A 15,396-nucleotide genomic window follows, 5' to 3' on the forward strand; every position below is an offset into this window, starting at 1 on the left:
ACTAGTGAAAAAAAACAGTCAGAAAAGATGAGGAGGGAAAAAAATGTCAGTGGCCTCCATCTGTAAAATCATTCCTTTTTTGGGGGTTGTCTCATTGTTGCCCCTCTAGTGCAACTGTTGTTAATTTCAGTAACACCAAAGCAGCTGAAACAAATCAACAACCCCCTCTGCCACTAGACCAATATCCTAGAAGTTTCATTGACTTGATGCTCTACTCTGATTACAAAGTATTTCTTTAATTCTTTTTGAGCACCACCAGCAAGCTAATCCCCAAAGATCTATTAGCCGAAAACCATTAGAAATGTTCTGAGTGGAAGGGTAGCTGTCAAACAGCCATTCTTATGGAAGGGAAACAGGGAGAAAAGGCTGAGGTATGCCAAATTACACAAGAACTGGACTGAAAATCAGTGGCAACAGGTCTCATGGAGTGATGAATCCAAATTTGAAATTTTTGGTTTCTAGGGAGGTCAAGAAAGAGGTACAACAGTGAGTGTCTACAGTCATCTGTAAAACACAGTGGAGGCTCTGTCATGTCTGCAGCTGCATTTCAGCCAGTGGTGTTGGAGATCTTGCCAAATTATCAAATTGATCAAATTATGAATGCAGAAAAAAGTAAAGTCAGATTCGAATCCAGCATGCAACACCATGTAGAAATTGATAGCAGCTTCATTTTTCAGCATGACAGTGATCCCAAACACACTGCCAGTGCACCAAAAACATACCTGAATATCATCAAAAACATACCTGGGATCATCTCAACAAAGAACAGAACAAAAGGCAGCCAGCATCCAAAGAAGAGATTTGAATGTCATTCAAGAAGCCTGCAGAACTGTTCCTGAAGACTACTTAAAGAAATTAGAAGAAGCTGCCTAAGAGAGTTGATGCTGTGTTGAGGAATAAAGATGGTCATACCAAATATTGACTTTTAAACTCATTAGAATTGTACAAACTCCGTTTTTGCCTTATATACTGTATTTCTATGTATGTTTGCACATTTCAATAAATCACTGTACCTATTTCCCATTTTCCTAACAAAATCAAAAGAATTGAGGGTGGCTCAAGATGCTCAAAATGCACAATATTGCATTTTGTGTAATTTCTTTGTGGTCTTCAATTCAATTCAATTTTATTTATATATAACACCAAATCACAACAAACAGTCGCCTCAAGGCGCTTAACAAGGCTTCTTTCTCAAGTACATATGTGGTATCTATTACTACATTTCTGTTTCTTATTATTGTGTTTTTACTAGGGCAGGCCCCCTGGTTTCCTGACTTCCCATACCAATACATAACACTGAGACAGACCCATAAAGAGAGACAGTGACCATTTGTAATGGTAGGCGATTAGCTGCTCTGGCGCTAATTGTGACTTTCACAGAGGGGACAGATCTGACATGTGTCCAGGGACTCTGCTCGGAGCTTTTGCTCCAAAGTGTCACAGAAAACGATGCCATCTGTTCACTGACAAGGTGGCCACAGAGATGAAAAGAAAGTGGGGCAAACGTGTGTGCAGTCGTGCCAGATATACTGTATAAATGAGTGTGATTGGCTTGTAAGGGCAATCAAGACAAAGGCACAGTAAAAATATAAATATTAAGTAAAGAATGTTTATCCTTGAGTAAGAAACTGAACGTATGTCCTTGCCTAGTTTAATTAGTAGCACCAGTATCTACATAACTGATCTCTAGATAAAATGTTCCTTTTCTTAGATAAAATATAAATATTTATCACTGTTAAGCTGAATGTACTTTTTTTTTTATCTATTGTGCTCTCATCTGCCGTGTTAATTAATGAGATGATAGGTGTGGTTGAGCTCAGTCCTTTGAGACCAACTTTAGAGGAACCAGTTTAGCTCAAGGCCTCTGACCAACAAAGAGACGAGAGGCAGAAACGCTCAAGTCAGCAGCGCTGTCTCATCAACACTAAATGGAAATGTGCTGATTAATTTCTCTTCAAACTGTGAACTCTCAATCAACCCTCCAGCCACAAAAAGTGCAGCCTCTATTCATAAATGTAAAAAGGAGGTCTGCTGCAAGAACAAACCTCATAAAAATTGCATGCTTGTTTTCCTCTTTATAAAACAGACTACATTCTGAGACTCTTCAAGTAAAGCAAAGATGATATTGAAGTGTTTTCTTTCTTCACTTTGTTGGGGGTTTTCTCTTTGCTTCTTTTGCTGCTGACCCCCACCCCCACCGCAATTATTTTAATCCATTACTTAACAATCCCCTTAACCTTCTCTTGTTTCTTGTCTTTACATTCCTTGTGTCTGTATTCATCTTATGATTCAAATTTTTGCAGGTGCAATCTGACTATGACCGGCTGAGACAGACCTTTGCTGTAGTGAGTCAGGAGAGAGACGTAGCCCAGGAGCAGAGGAGCCAACTCCAGGACAAAGTGAATAACCTGGAACAGGTTTTAAAGGTGAGACAAATCTTTGCTCTTATAAACAAATATCAGTGTCCAAACATTGGACTGGTACTGTATCTATACAAGACCCTCTGCAAGTGAATTCCTTTGTTGATTGTTCTTTCATAGCATATAGTTTATATAAGTTTGACAATGGAAATTTTGACAAATCCTTCTCATGAGCTATCATTATTGGCTTCAGTTATGGTGAAGAATGTTGGGCGAAAGAAAGCATGTGGCTACCTCAAGTTAACTTAATATCAAATTTGGATTCCTCAGTGTTATTTTTGGATTAAGGATTTCATTCAGTTTGTCATTTCTTATATTGTCATATCTACGATTCCCACAGAGGTTAAATTTAATTATTTGCAGTTATTACTTAGGCTATATGCATCTATTTAAGTCTAAATTTAGTTCAAAAGACCACAAAATAATCTGTCTATAAGGTTAGCCACACACATGTTGTACTTATGAGTGGACAAGATGTGAAGACTCAAGCCTAAACCTCATCTTTTACATTATATTAATCTTTCTTTCTCCAGCGTTCCCATCTTCACCCTGTTAATCCATCATGTGTGCACTTCACTGGGTCTCATACCAGTCATCATAATTGATTTTTCAGGCCCAAATTTACTGTGAGTCTTTTGGAAATATTCCTATTTCCCCTGCATTTGTGCCCTCAGAAAACTTTAGAAGGAAACTGTGGCAATACATGAGGTGGGGTGTCACCGGTTTCATGGCTCTTTTCTTTATTGTGTTCTGGTCTGCCAATAGTAATCAGACACTGTCTCACTGCGCTGCGAGAGGGACTCTCATTACAAATCCTCGCCTCCCTGCATCTCCTATCGATTGTCTGTCTGTCAGGATATTTGAGAGCGAAATGTACCCACATGAGAAAAACTGACCAGCTCCCCGATACAGCAAAGAAATCTTTGTCACTTTCTCATTGTGCATTGATTATGGAGACAAAGAAATTATTTAGAGAAAATTACACAGGATAATGTGGGTGGAGAAAGCAGAGATGGTGGAAAAACATTATGAAAGAATACATAAAAATACCTTTGGTTTTTTTTTGGTCACAGTCCTGTGTGAGAATTAAAACACCAGTCAGTATAGAAGGCATGAACATAAACGGCCTGTTGCTCTTGTGTTTAAGGGGAACAATCAATTTAACTAGACACAGAACTTTTTTGTAAAAAAAAAAAAAAAAAACCCAGAGAAGCAAACAAACAAAAAAACAGTTGTATTTTGTATTGTTTTTTTTTTCTTGTCTGTGGCTATGGCTCATGTTACACTGACAAAAAGACACAAGGCCAAGGTAGAGGTGGCAGAGGTGAGGATGCTAAGATTTTTGTTGGCAGTGACCAGGAGGGACAGGATTAGAAATGAGTACATCAGAGGGACAGCTCAGGTTGAGCAGTTTGGCGACAAAGCTAGAGAGACAAGGCTGAGATGGTTTGGACATGTGCAGAGGCAGGAGAGTGGATATACTGGGCAAAAGATGTTGAAGATGGAACTGCCAGGCAGGAGGAATGAGGAAGACACCAGAGAATGTTTATGGATGTAGTAAAGGAGGACGTGCAGAGGGCTGGTGTGACAGCAGCCATGGGGTGGTTGCAGCTCAGGAGGTGGATCAGGTCATCTGCTAATAGGAAGGTTGGTGGTTCAATCCCTGGCTGTTCCAGTCTGCGTGCCAAGGTATCCTTGGGTAAGATACCGAACCCCAAGTTGCTTGCAATGCGTTTGTCAGAGTGTGATTATGTGTGTGAATGTTAGATAGAAAGCACTTAGATGTAGAAAAGTGCTTGTGTGACTGACACATGCTGTATAAAGTGCTCTGAGTGCTCATGTAGAGTAGAAAAGTGCTATATAGGAACGAGTCTATTTACCATTTAAAGTGAGCAGCTGAAAAAAGAAGAAGAAATGAAGGTCAGGGCTTCTGTTTATGGTGGACTTTTCACCTTTGTTGTGAAATTTTGGGAGACTCAAAGTCTTTAAGAAAAACATATATCAGGGCAATCAGTGGAAGCCTCCTGAGGTAAATAATTTCAAATGTTTGTTCCTGAATATGATTAAAAGTAAACCTTGAAGGTGACCTTGATTAATTTTATCCACTTTCCTGGCTTTCTATTTTAATAATCTGCAGGAATATCAGACCTTGGCCAATTCATGTAAAGCATGACTGTGTGTCAACCGAGGTAAATACAGACTGTAGTTTTCCAGAGTCTTAATAATTGTGCAGGATGCTTAGTGCTGTGGTGGAAAGTTGACTACTTGGCCTGTCCATCCTTCATCTATCTTCCAGCTGGATTTGGGAGTCACCAGAAAAAAAAAAAAGTTTACTCCACTAAAATGATCTGTGGACAGATTTTCCCAGTTTGGCAGCCAGTGTCTTCCTCTTGATTCTGCAGGAACACAATCAGTTTCTTGATGTTGAAAAGTGAGACTGTCTTCTGAGACAGCCAAGACACTGGACACCCCACATCATGTCTGAAACTTCTCAAAAGCAAATATCAGGTCAAGCCTCAAGTCCTTGACAGTAGTTCTAAGTCACTTCACAAGACATTATAAGCTTTATAGGGAGTCAGTTGCATTTTTTCCGGTAGCTGATGCCATGTGCTTTTAATGTCACGTTAAATAAAATCTATTTTGATTAACGTCTCAAATAAGTCAAACAGCACAGCAGTCGAGTTCAAGTGAAGCATCAGCATCTTTCTTTTGCATCTTTCAATCTAATGTGAGTCCAGTCTTCAAGGCCTCGAGTCCACATCATGCAGTGTAGGCCTTGGATAGCTCTGCAGTAGTCTAAGGGCTGGAGGAGCAAGCTTTTGTAAGGACAGGTATTTGAAATTGTAATCAGTGAAACAAAGTAGATGAAGTGGAGCATCTCAGATCTTTTTTTTAAATGACACCATAAGGTGTTAAAATGCAGGTATGACCATCAGTTCTTGTCTGAGTGTGCAAGGGTTAAAAAAGTAGTTTCACTAAGGCTCCAGTGACAGCCTCTCAGCTACCCCGGTCCTCTGCAGCTTAGAGCTTCTCCGTGATTATGCAAAGCAGTGGCTGCCTGCTCAGGACACCTCGAAGCCACTCCAGGAGGTAAAGAAGATTTTCTTTTTTCAAGGGAGAAAGAACACAGGGAAAAAAAATATGAATGTCAGAGCTTTCTAAGCTGTCTTTTCTTCTTAAGCTCACAGAGACATCCTATGGCCTTAATTCTGTTTCTGCAAGATGTGGCAGCTGGCCGTGACTTCATGCATAGATACTGTATAGTCATGACTTGGCTAATTTGGCAAAGGGTAGATTTGGATCAGCGTGAGCAACTATGTGTGACAGCTTTGTGTGAGTCAGTGCAGAGTATAGAGTATGCTACTCTATATGCTACCAGTGCTACACAACACTCTACTCTTCACTTCCTTTGCCTCTTAAGTGAGATTGTATGTGAGGATGCAAAATTGGACCTTAGACAAGCAAGATGCAGTGTGCTAATTACTAAGCTCGGGCTGCTGGTAGGGAGATCTTGAAGTTGTCATATAGAGGCAAGCTGTTTTCCTCTACTTCAGCCTTTTACATAAACTAGGTGGTAATTGGTATTAATATTCTTATCCTACTCTTGGCAACCTTTCAAATGAATTGCTTGGTTTAATCTTTGAGGATTAGGCGATGCTTCACTTCAATTTGTGGGATTTATTACACTGAACCTGACGCAACAAGACTCTGGCTATTCCTATATTTCAAACAGTCTTCATTTTTCTAGAAAAAAATGGGTGCAATATTGCTAACTCAGATGGACAGGGTTCAGATTCCTTAAGGGCTCTTGCTAGGGTGGTAGAAAGGCCCACTGCAGGATAGACTTGCTCAAAGGTTTTGAAATGTGAGAATACTGTTTCAGTTTAGTCATCATGTGGAACAAAAAATTGCTGTTGGGTAGTATTTTATTGCGATAGTGTTAGAAATCATCTCTCCTCCTGATTCCTCTGTTTCTCCCCAGCATATGCATGAGGCTGTAGAGCTGAAGCAACAGTTACAGACAGAGCATGAGCAAGCCTTGGTGGCCCTTCACACCAAGCAGAAGGAGATCAATCAATTGCAAAAGGTATGGCCATAATTTATAAAAGCCAAAATTTAAGTGTATACTTTCAATACTCCAGGCATATCCCTCCGTGGTAATTGATTTTTGTGTAGTGATTTCATGCCAGAGTTTGGACACTGATGTGTTAGTAAGCCACTTTATGCTGAATCACTGTCACAGAATCACTGCTACTGTATCAGAAAATACAAAGACCTCATAAAGCCTGTCCCCAAATCAGCAGATTTTATTACAAATGCAGATCCAGCTGCAGTCCCTTTGATCGTGTGATAAAGAACAATGCTAAAAATGTTGCCTTTGTAGTTGTTGATAAATTTATACACCTTGCAACTTTCAGCATGAAAATCTGACCTGTTGTAGTTGTTGTATTCTTTCTTGATATTTTGTAGACCAGAATATACATGTGTACATGAATTCCTACTCACTACTTACTGCCTGTATCATAAGCTTTCCAAAACAGCCAAATTAAAATTCTCTTATGCTATTGCCTCAAATAATATGAAATATCTATTGGATTAGACCACACAGTCTAAGATGATGAATAGTGTCTCTTTTCTCAGAACTCTGTGAGATTTGTCTGTCTCATTTTGGTCCCATTTTTTCCACTGATGTTTGTTCAAAAGAGAGTCATTAACATTCAAAAAGATGTAGATTGTCCAAACAGAGTCAAATTGATTCGTACAGTTGCTCAGGAGTGGGTTTAATTTTACTTCCTTTAACAGCCACTACTTGAACACTAACATACCCTAAAATAAATCAGTTTCTGCTTATTGGAGCTCTACCATCAGAGGTAGACATCTCTTCAAGTACCAGCGCAGTTTGATGAACCAGTGAGCCTCTGCCAGGGTATTGGGTTGACAGTACAGTATGTCAGCTATGTACCATCTATTCTACCTCATGGACTGTGATCACAGTGTCAGCTGTCATTGTGTGTTTCTGTGTGTTCTCTGCAGGCTTGGGTTCAAACTGACCAAGAGCATGAGGAAGCAGTACACCTGTTAGAGGTACAGTAAGTTGAACAAACCCTGATGTTTACTGGAGTGCTGTGTTTTATTAAACATAGTGGAGCTTTCTGTTTAAAGCAGATGAATCAAAACACATCCTCAAGATGGTTCATGTAGTATTAAATGTGGGGCGTTAACAAAGAAACATGGATGAGTCAGTGGCGAGGCGCTCCTTTTTAGAACGTCTGAAAAATACTTATGAATGTAAGAAGCTAGCTTATCTAGCAAGATAGCTACTGTAGCACATCCTGTCTGGCTGTACTAAGGCACTCATGCATCGAACTAAAAGCTAACAGAAACACGTCTTATGACACATCGACACAATGGCAATGTTAAGCTGACTTTATTGGGGACAATATTTATTATATTTTTAGTTAAACATACTAATATTTACTAAATATCAAGTAACACTACAGCCAGAGCTGATCTGCAAAGATCCATTTTTCTTTCTGTTAATCCAACTGTATTGAAAGTACCTGCAGTTTACCTTAATAGTACTGTATGTAATAGTGATTGGACTGAAAAGCAAAAAGCAGAAGCAGAAGTTAGGTGTGCATAAACGGAGAAGCCTTGTTGTGAGAGTTGACGATGACACCATGGCTCTCAGGTGGCTCCTGCTATAAACTCTGCTGCCTCTTGTTTCATGCATAAAATCAAAAAAAAATTTTGGGCACCACAAGTGGCCATATTTAAATGAGATAGTGGAGTGCACTGAAGGTGCACTGAATGGGTGCATTGTGGAGACACAAGACAACCACGCAACAAGCCATACTATTTGTCTGATGTATTAAAAGCACTGTAAGAGACACAGATACACCATAAAGATGGTCTCAAAGTCCAAAGTTGGGTTCTAAAAGTGAGAGTTTTAAATTGTACTCAGTGAAAGCTGACTTATTTTTGGGGTCAGCCTCAAGTGGCAATTTGAGGAACTGCAATTTTCTGTCTCATTTTCCAGCCCTGGAGGTTGATGCTATACAGGGGAGACAGTTTTTTCCCAGATATTTGAAAGTCAAAAATTGTACCTGTTGATGCTGCTACAAGAAAAGTCATGGGCTCATGAATGTTACACAAATTTTCATTGGAATCCATACAGTAGTTTGTAAGATATATTTTAGCCTGGGCCAACACCAACCAGCATTGCCATCCACAGAACCATGCTACAATTGGGGCTAAAAAAATGAGTCAGATATATTTGTCAAATTAATGTATTAGTTAAACTGCACGACTCACACCCACACCGTTTTCAGTAATCACTTCATCTCTGCTGAAGCTGAATAGAGAGATGCTGGCAATTATTTGAATTAAGTAAATTGCTTTTACCAATAGAAATGATAAAAACGTGACTTTTCCTGGACTAACTGGGACATTAAAACTGGCAAGACATAAAGAGAGATGTTAAAAACAGGCACAGTCTGCACACGCCTACATAGCCCTTCAACAACATCTAATCAGGCTAATTGAAAGCAGCTGCGTGGGTGGACAAACAGGGTTTTAATGTTGAGCCATATGAGGGAAACTGCATAGGTTTATTCTGAATTTTAACTTATGACACATGGATATGTTGAGGCTCTGGACACTCTTTTAATGAAGTCCCAAAAGAAAGTGATTTTTTTTTCTTCCAGTAAAGCACTTATCAGCAAAAGCTACAGTATTGTGTAGTTTTTTCCAATACTCCACATCAGTTTGTGATTCATACACCAGAGTATTCAGACAGTCGCTTATCCTTTGTGCTTGCAGTCATATTTCTGCCTCAGATTTTCATCTCTTTTTAGGTTATTGTGTAAAATATCACTCCAAACTTCTCTATCTGTTTAGTAGTTGTGTTAATGCAGCACCCAGGCTCACGTTTTCTCTCTGATGAAAATCGCTGACCTGCTGTTTCATCGCAGTCTTCTAAGTTGCTTGTCACTGGCTCATCTACTTAAAAATTATTTTCTCATTTTACTTTAAATCCTTTTGCCACAACAATATATTGCAGACTCCTTTGTGAGCGGTTCAAGTGAGGTCACGTTATTATCCATCTGGAGTGCTCTAATACGATTTTACTGAGGAAGCAGACCGAGTTTGGCTCAGAAAAACTGTTTGGTCAGAGAAATTGAACCTACTGTCAAGGAGTTCTCTTCCTAGAAATCCACTGAATCATTTAGTCTCTTTCACAGGCGTGTTTCTCTACAGTTATGGGCAAACGTGGCCACAGGAGGGAAGGCATAGCTGCGCTGTCTGTAGGTGTGAATAAACAGGGAAATAAACAAATCCTTATATGTTTTCCTTTCTCAGTTATTTTGTCCTTATAAGTCAGTTTCACAAACATATTTGTATTATTTTTGTGTTGACTCTAGCTGATAAATACACATTTTTTTCATGTTTTTTTTCCCTTTCCTTTGCACTTTTTAATATTTGGTTCTGTGTGCATTTTTTTTTTCTTTCTTTACTGTTTTCTGATTTCCCCCTTTTGTCTGAGCAGAACAATAAGGACAGAATGTTTCAGGTATTTATTTCCCTCCCTGATTAGTTCCATCACCTTTCATTTCCTCTTTGAATTTTCCTTTAACCACCAAAAATTATATTCCATATGACCAAAACTGACTACAACTATTATTCACTGTTCCCCCACTAGGTTTTCCTCTGACAAGATATGTATGATATAACATCATGCTGTGCTCAGGCTTTGTTATCAGAATTTAACCATATCAGCAGATGAATCTACACTTCCACATGCTTTGATTAGACTGCTAAAGATTCAAAATAAGACACTGCTAAAGCTCTGAAAAGTCCCTTAAGGGATCTCTTTCTATGGTCTTAGTGTTAGATTACCAATAATAGCTAAAACTGCTATTCTTTAGAAGAGCCTTATCGATAATGTACTACAAATTGTCATCCTTTACCTCCCAAGCTTTTTTTCTCAGTCTTCACAATACTTTCTACTCTTTTTCTTATCTACCAAAGGTCAAGGTTCGTGACCTGGAGCAGAAATGCGAGTCACACAGTGAACACTTCCACCAGCTGTCCAAAGAGCTGCTGAATTTCCGCCTGCAGTCAGAACCTGTGAATATCCTTAAAATTAATACCACCCAGATTCCAGATTCCCAGATCCCATCCTCACCAGAGAAGAAACTCTTGCAGGCCATTGTTGGATTTGAAGCTCAACCAGACACAGGTGGGTGTCATCTCACAGCCAAAGTTTATATGACAACATATTCAATTCAGTTTTATTTATATAGTGCCAAATCACAACAACAGTCGCCTAAAGGTGCTTTATATTGTAAGGTAAAGACACTACAATAATAAGAGAAAACCCCAACAATCAGATGACCCCTTATGAACAAATACTTGGTGACAGTGGGAAGGAAAAACTCCCTTTTAACGGGAAGAAACCTCCGGCAGAACCAGGCTCAGGGAGGGACAGTCATCTGCCATGACTGGTTGGGAGTGAGGGGAGGGAGACACACAGATGCTGCCGCTTGCACATCTCGGTGCAGTGGTAACTGATACACAAATCTGTGACTTCATCCAGATTGCCTCAGTTCACGACAGTGGTAGAAAGAGGAAGAGGATCAGGGCCACTGAAAATAATAGTTTTGGGTCATAACTTTTTTCACAGAATTCTAGACTTTAATGTCAGAACACAAATTTAAACTAATTTTTTTTTTTTATAGTTCTGCAAAAAAAAAAAAAAAAAATCAGAAGTCCAAGATTAAAGTCACAATTCTGAGAAAAAGATTTATAAACTTTATTTTGTTCTGAAGAAAGTCAATCTCAAGTTTACTCAGAGTATTACTTTCTTCTCTTTTAATTGAATGGTTTGATGTATTTACTTGATCGTGAGTGTGGTTTTGTGTGTGCTAATGTAAATGTGTAATATAAAGTAACTGTTACTAAGACTAGTAGAGTTAAATAGTTAAGTACCAGTCGGGTCTAACCATTCTAAAAAATGTATGCTCTCCAGTTAAAAGCATCTACAAAATAACTTGAGATCAAAAGGCTTATGATCAGATAAAATGAGAAACAGAGTGATCTAATCCCCAGACAGCTCACATTACAGCTGGATCCACTCACTTCTGACCAGAGGTGGATACCATTAATGGTGATAGAGCTTATTCATGATCAATATCTGCCCTTGATCACAGACCTGATGTATGCCATGAATGTAATTTAACACATTAGTATTCTAACAACACATAGTGCAATCTGCAGAGGTAGCAAATAGAGCCGTATCAGTGATGTAGATTTATACAGTCTGGCACAAACCAAAGGTCTTTGAAGTGCTGAAAATCCTGTTTTATCTGTCTCTTCACTTCAGGCAGAATTCACTTGTGCTTTTGTGCTAATGCATAATATTACATACAGACCACAAGAACGCAGTGATGCAGTTGATCTGTGTTGTTTACTTATTTTTAATTTCCTCAGGGAATTCTGTTTTGTATTTCCTGCATTTTTATTTTTAAGTCTGTTTTGCAAATAGGAAAGGCTGATAGGGGTGGAATAGCCTTCCAAATGAAGGATGTTAGCTGTACTCTCGCTTCAAAAGGAGATCAATGGCTTTGCTTGAAAGAGCACCAAATGGGTGTGGAAGGAAAGGTAGTTACTCTTTATTTGCTATGGAAATCAATGTCTCCCAGGTGATGAGAGTGTGGCAGACACGCCGCTGCTGATCTCCCAGTTCTTGCCCTGCACACCGCAGACTGGAGACAGAGAACCACCAGAACTGCTGTCTGTCAAATCCAGCACTGTGATAACAGACCACCCCATCCACCCCCGACAGTTTACCTCATCAGAGGTGGGTCTGTGGGTCTGATGCCACATCCAAAAAATATCACATTCATGATTAATGCATGGATAACCTATTATGCTAATTGTTATAAATAATGAACATATTTAACATAGGTTGACTCACATATTAATATCTTGAAAATTAATAGTTCAAGAGTTGCTACAAACTGATACTTCTTAAATATAATATAGCAAGGTCACTTATCACTGCCAGTCACACTTGCCTTTAATGTAATGCTCTCATTTATGTATAGATGGAGGATGAGGCCAGCCCATCACCCAGGTCCAAATCTCGCTACACAGGCCAGGTCCGCCTTTGCACTGCCCGTTACAGGTGCATAAGACAAGTTCAAAGAATTGATTTTACTGCACATCTTATCTTTAAGTTTGTGAACATTTTCCTTCAAAAATTAATGAAAAAGTCTTTGCTTCTTTAAGTTACAACCCTTATGATGGACCAAATGAGCATCCTGAAGCAGAACTCCCCCTTGTGGCTGGGAAGTATCTGTATGTGTATGGAAACATGGATGATGACGGCTTCTATGAAGGTGAGCAGTACACAACGGTTGTGTTTGAAGCTGATTTTCAGGTGTAATACACCACTGGCACTAAGAGGCAAGTCAAATTCTGGCATGGTCCTAAATCACAAAAATCTGAAAATAAAACAAACATTTCTGTAGAGGAGGATGTGTTTTCTTCTATTCAGTAGTCTGCAGTTTTTCCTAAGTGCTTGCCTGCTGTAGCTGATGCAGCTTGACGGTGAAAACAAGTGTATGCACCATTACGTATTGTCTGAAAATGACACAAAAATACCAAGTAGTGTATGTCAGCTCGCATTTATTCCTCACTGGAGTTGCTCTGTTTATTTAATTCCTGCATCATCGTGTTTATGTCTGTAGTGCTTTGACTATAACATGCAGCGTATTGTACATACACCACACTGTGCGGCATGTGGTATAGGTAAAGTTGCTGTATGTGTACAGTGATGCAAGGTGTGTCTGATGCGTTTTGTACCCTTGCTGCCTCTTTACATTATGTTGTGTTAAGTATATGTGCCAGATGTGACAATACAGCAAAATCTAAATGCAATGCTGATGCAGTTATTTATGTAAACAATGCTGCAATGATGGCAGCTTTTGTCACCCTGATATAGAATATGCCCATCATATGCTTGTTGGCTATATTCATCCTGTGACTGTCGCTTTGTCAGTGCATGGTGTCACCAAGAAAAGTTTCTGTGTACTTTTTTATAACTGGTGGCTGGAGTGACTCTCTGTCTAATCTCTTTAGAATTATGAAGGCTTCTCCATCAGAAGCAATCCTAATCCCTCTTGCTAGCAATCCTGCAGCCAGCACAGCCCATCATAGACACAGTAGGACTCAGCTGGCGTGATTCATTAGCTGCGTGCGGTCAGATTGCATGGTATTGTTGAGGGTCCCTGTATTTACCACACAGGAGGGAGACTTGGACTACATACCAAGCTGTTGTCAGGATGGGACCTTGGTCTCTTTTAGTTTGATGACTAATCCAGCAGGGCTCAGCTTAATCATCAGCACACACAAACAACACACACTCACTCAGATACACATGTACAGACACACCAAGATGGTCTTAAGGTCCCCCAGGCCTCTGTGGAAAAAGGGATTGAAGGAAAAGATGATAGGGAGCTTTGTTGAAGACAAACTTATTGCCTTTGGGGAAAAACCCACTGCAAATCTAAGCACTTTTTTTCCTGCATTGACCGCAGCATCTACATGCTCTGGGGGGGTTCCTGGAAATGTTCAAACGCTGAAGTTCTTAGAAATGTTGAAAGGAGTGTTTTCTAAGTTGTGTGTTGGAGTATGAAAGATAGCATCAGAGAACCTGTGCTGAATCTTACATCTTAGGGAATAGAACATGCTGTATGTTTACATATCTTCCACCTCTCACTCAGTGACTCATTCCCACCTTGCAAGGAAAAAAGCTCTCACTGATTGTTATGTGTATTCAAGTTATTGCTTTCCTTTTGTCTTTGTGTTGTAAGCAGCCTTTAGAGAAGCCTAATTTTAACATTTGCAGGAGGCATCAAAGAGGGAAGTTGTGTTTTCCTAAAGAGACATTTATTAAATAGTAGCAGGAGTTACTGGTAGCTAGCTTTATGCTTTTAAATTATCAATATAAACATGAAAAATGAAGACCATATTTGAGTCATTTTCTACCTTTGTGTCTATGCTTGTTTATGCATGACAGGGGAGCTGCTGGATGGCCAAAGAGGACTTGTTCCTTCCAACTTTGTGGAGTTTGTCCAGGACAAGGAAAAACTAGCCATTCAGGGTGGAGAGGGAGGGGAAGACCTGGGCTCACTTGAGCATACATCCCTAGCCTTGATGGCTGTGGATGGGGGTGCCTCCCAGGATGGTCTCTTAAGCTCAGCAAATGCCTTGGTTCCATGTAGCAATGGGACAGGTGGGCCATTGGATCCTGAGGACCTGGCTGAAGATGTTGTGCCTTACCCCAGAAAGATCACCTTGATCAAGCAGCTGGCACGGAGCGTCATCGTGGCTTGGGAGCCTCCACTAGTGCCTTTGGGCTGGGGTAACATCTCTAGCTACAATGTGTTAGTAGACGGGGAGCTTCGTGCCAATATACCATATGGTGGTCGGACCAAGTGTTTGCTGGAGAAGCTGGACCTGGATGGCTGCGTTCATCGTGTGTCAGTGCAAAGCATCACCGACCGGGGCTTATCAGATGAGCTGCGCTGCACCTTGCTGGTGGGAGCCAATGTGGTGGTGGCGCCGTGCGGTCTGCGCGTGGATGACATTCAGCGTGACACTGCCGAGCTCTCTTGGTTGCCTAGCAACAGTAACTATGCTCACACTGTGTTCTTAGATGGGGTAGAGCACGCAGTGGTAAAACCGGGAAGATATAGACTACGCTTCCACAACCTGAAGCCCCTGACAGTTTACAAAGTGACGGTGGTGGCGCAGCCCCACCAGGTGCCCTGGCAACTGCCGCTGGAGCAGAGAGAGAGGAAGGAAGCTGGCGTGGAGTTCTGCACTCAGGCAGCAGGTCAGAAAGGTTAATTATTATCCACAGAGCTACAATATCAATAATGCACAGCTTAACAGCTGAAGATTACTT

General features: G+C 40.2%; 1 protein-coding gene across 1 annotated transcript in view; it reads left to right on the forward strand.

Annotated features, from left to right (window-relative positions):
* Positions 1 to 15,396, forward strand: part of rimbp2a (RIMS binding protein 2a) — a 70,973-nt gene that overhangs the window by 37,567 nt on the left and 18,010 nt on the right. The window contains exons 4-11 of the mRNA XM_030743059.1: positions 2,304 to 2,426; positions 6,403 to 6,507; positions 7,455 to 7,505; positions 10,452 to 10,662; positions 12,125 to 12,282; positions 12,530 to 12,609; positions 12,714 to 12,823; positions 14,506 to 15,324. Of these exons, the coding sequence (XP_030598919.1) occupies positions 6,406 to 6,507; positions 7,455 to 7,505; positions 10,452 to 10,662; positions 12,125 to 12,282; positions 12,530 to 12,609; positions 12,714 to 12,823; positions 14,506 to 15,324 (1,531 nt within the window). The 5' untranslated portion in view covers positions 2,304 to 2,426; positions 6,403 to 6,405. The remainder of the gene's footprint in view (positions 1 to 2,303; positions 2,427 to 6,402; positions 6,508 to 7,454; positions 7,506 to 10,451; positions 10,663 to 12,124; positions 12,283 to 12,529; positions 12,610 to 12,713; positions 12,824 to 14,505; positions 15,325 to 15,396) is intronic.

The sequence above is a fragment of the Archocentrus centrarchus genome, chromosome 12 (genome assembly GCF_007364275.1).
Source record: "Archocentrus centrarchus isolate MPI-CPG fArcCen1 chromosome 12, fArcCen1, whole genome shotgun sequence".
NCBI classification, from domain to species: domain Eukaryota; kingdom Metazoa; phylum Chordata; class Actinopteri; order Cichliformes; family Cichlidae; genus Archocentrus; species Archocentrus centrarchus.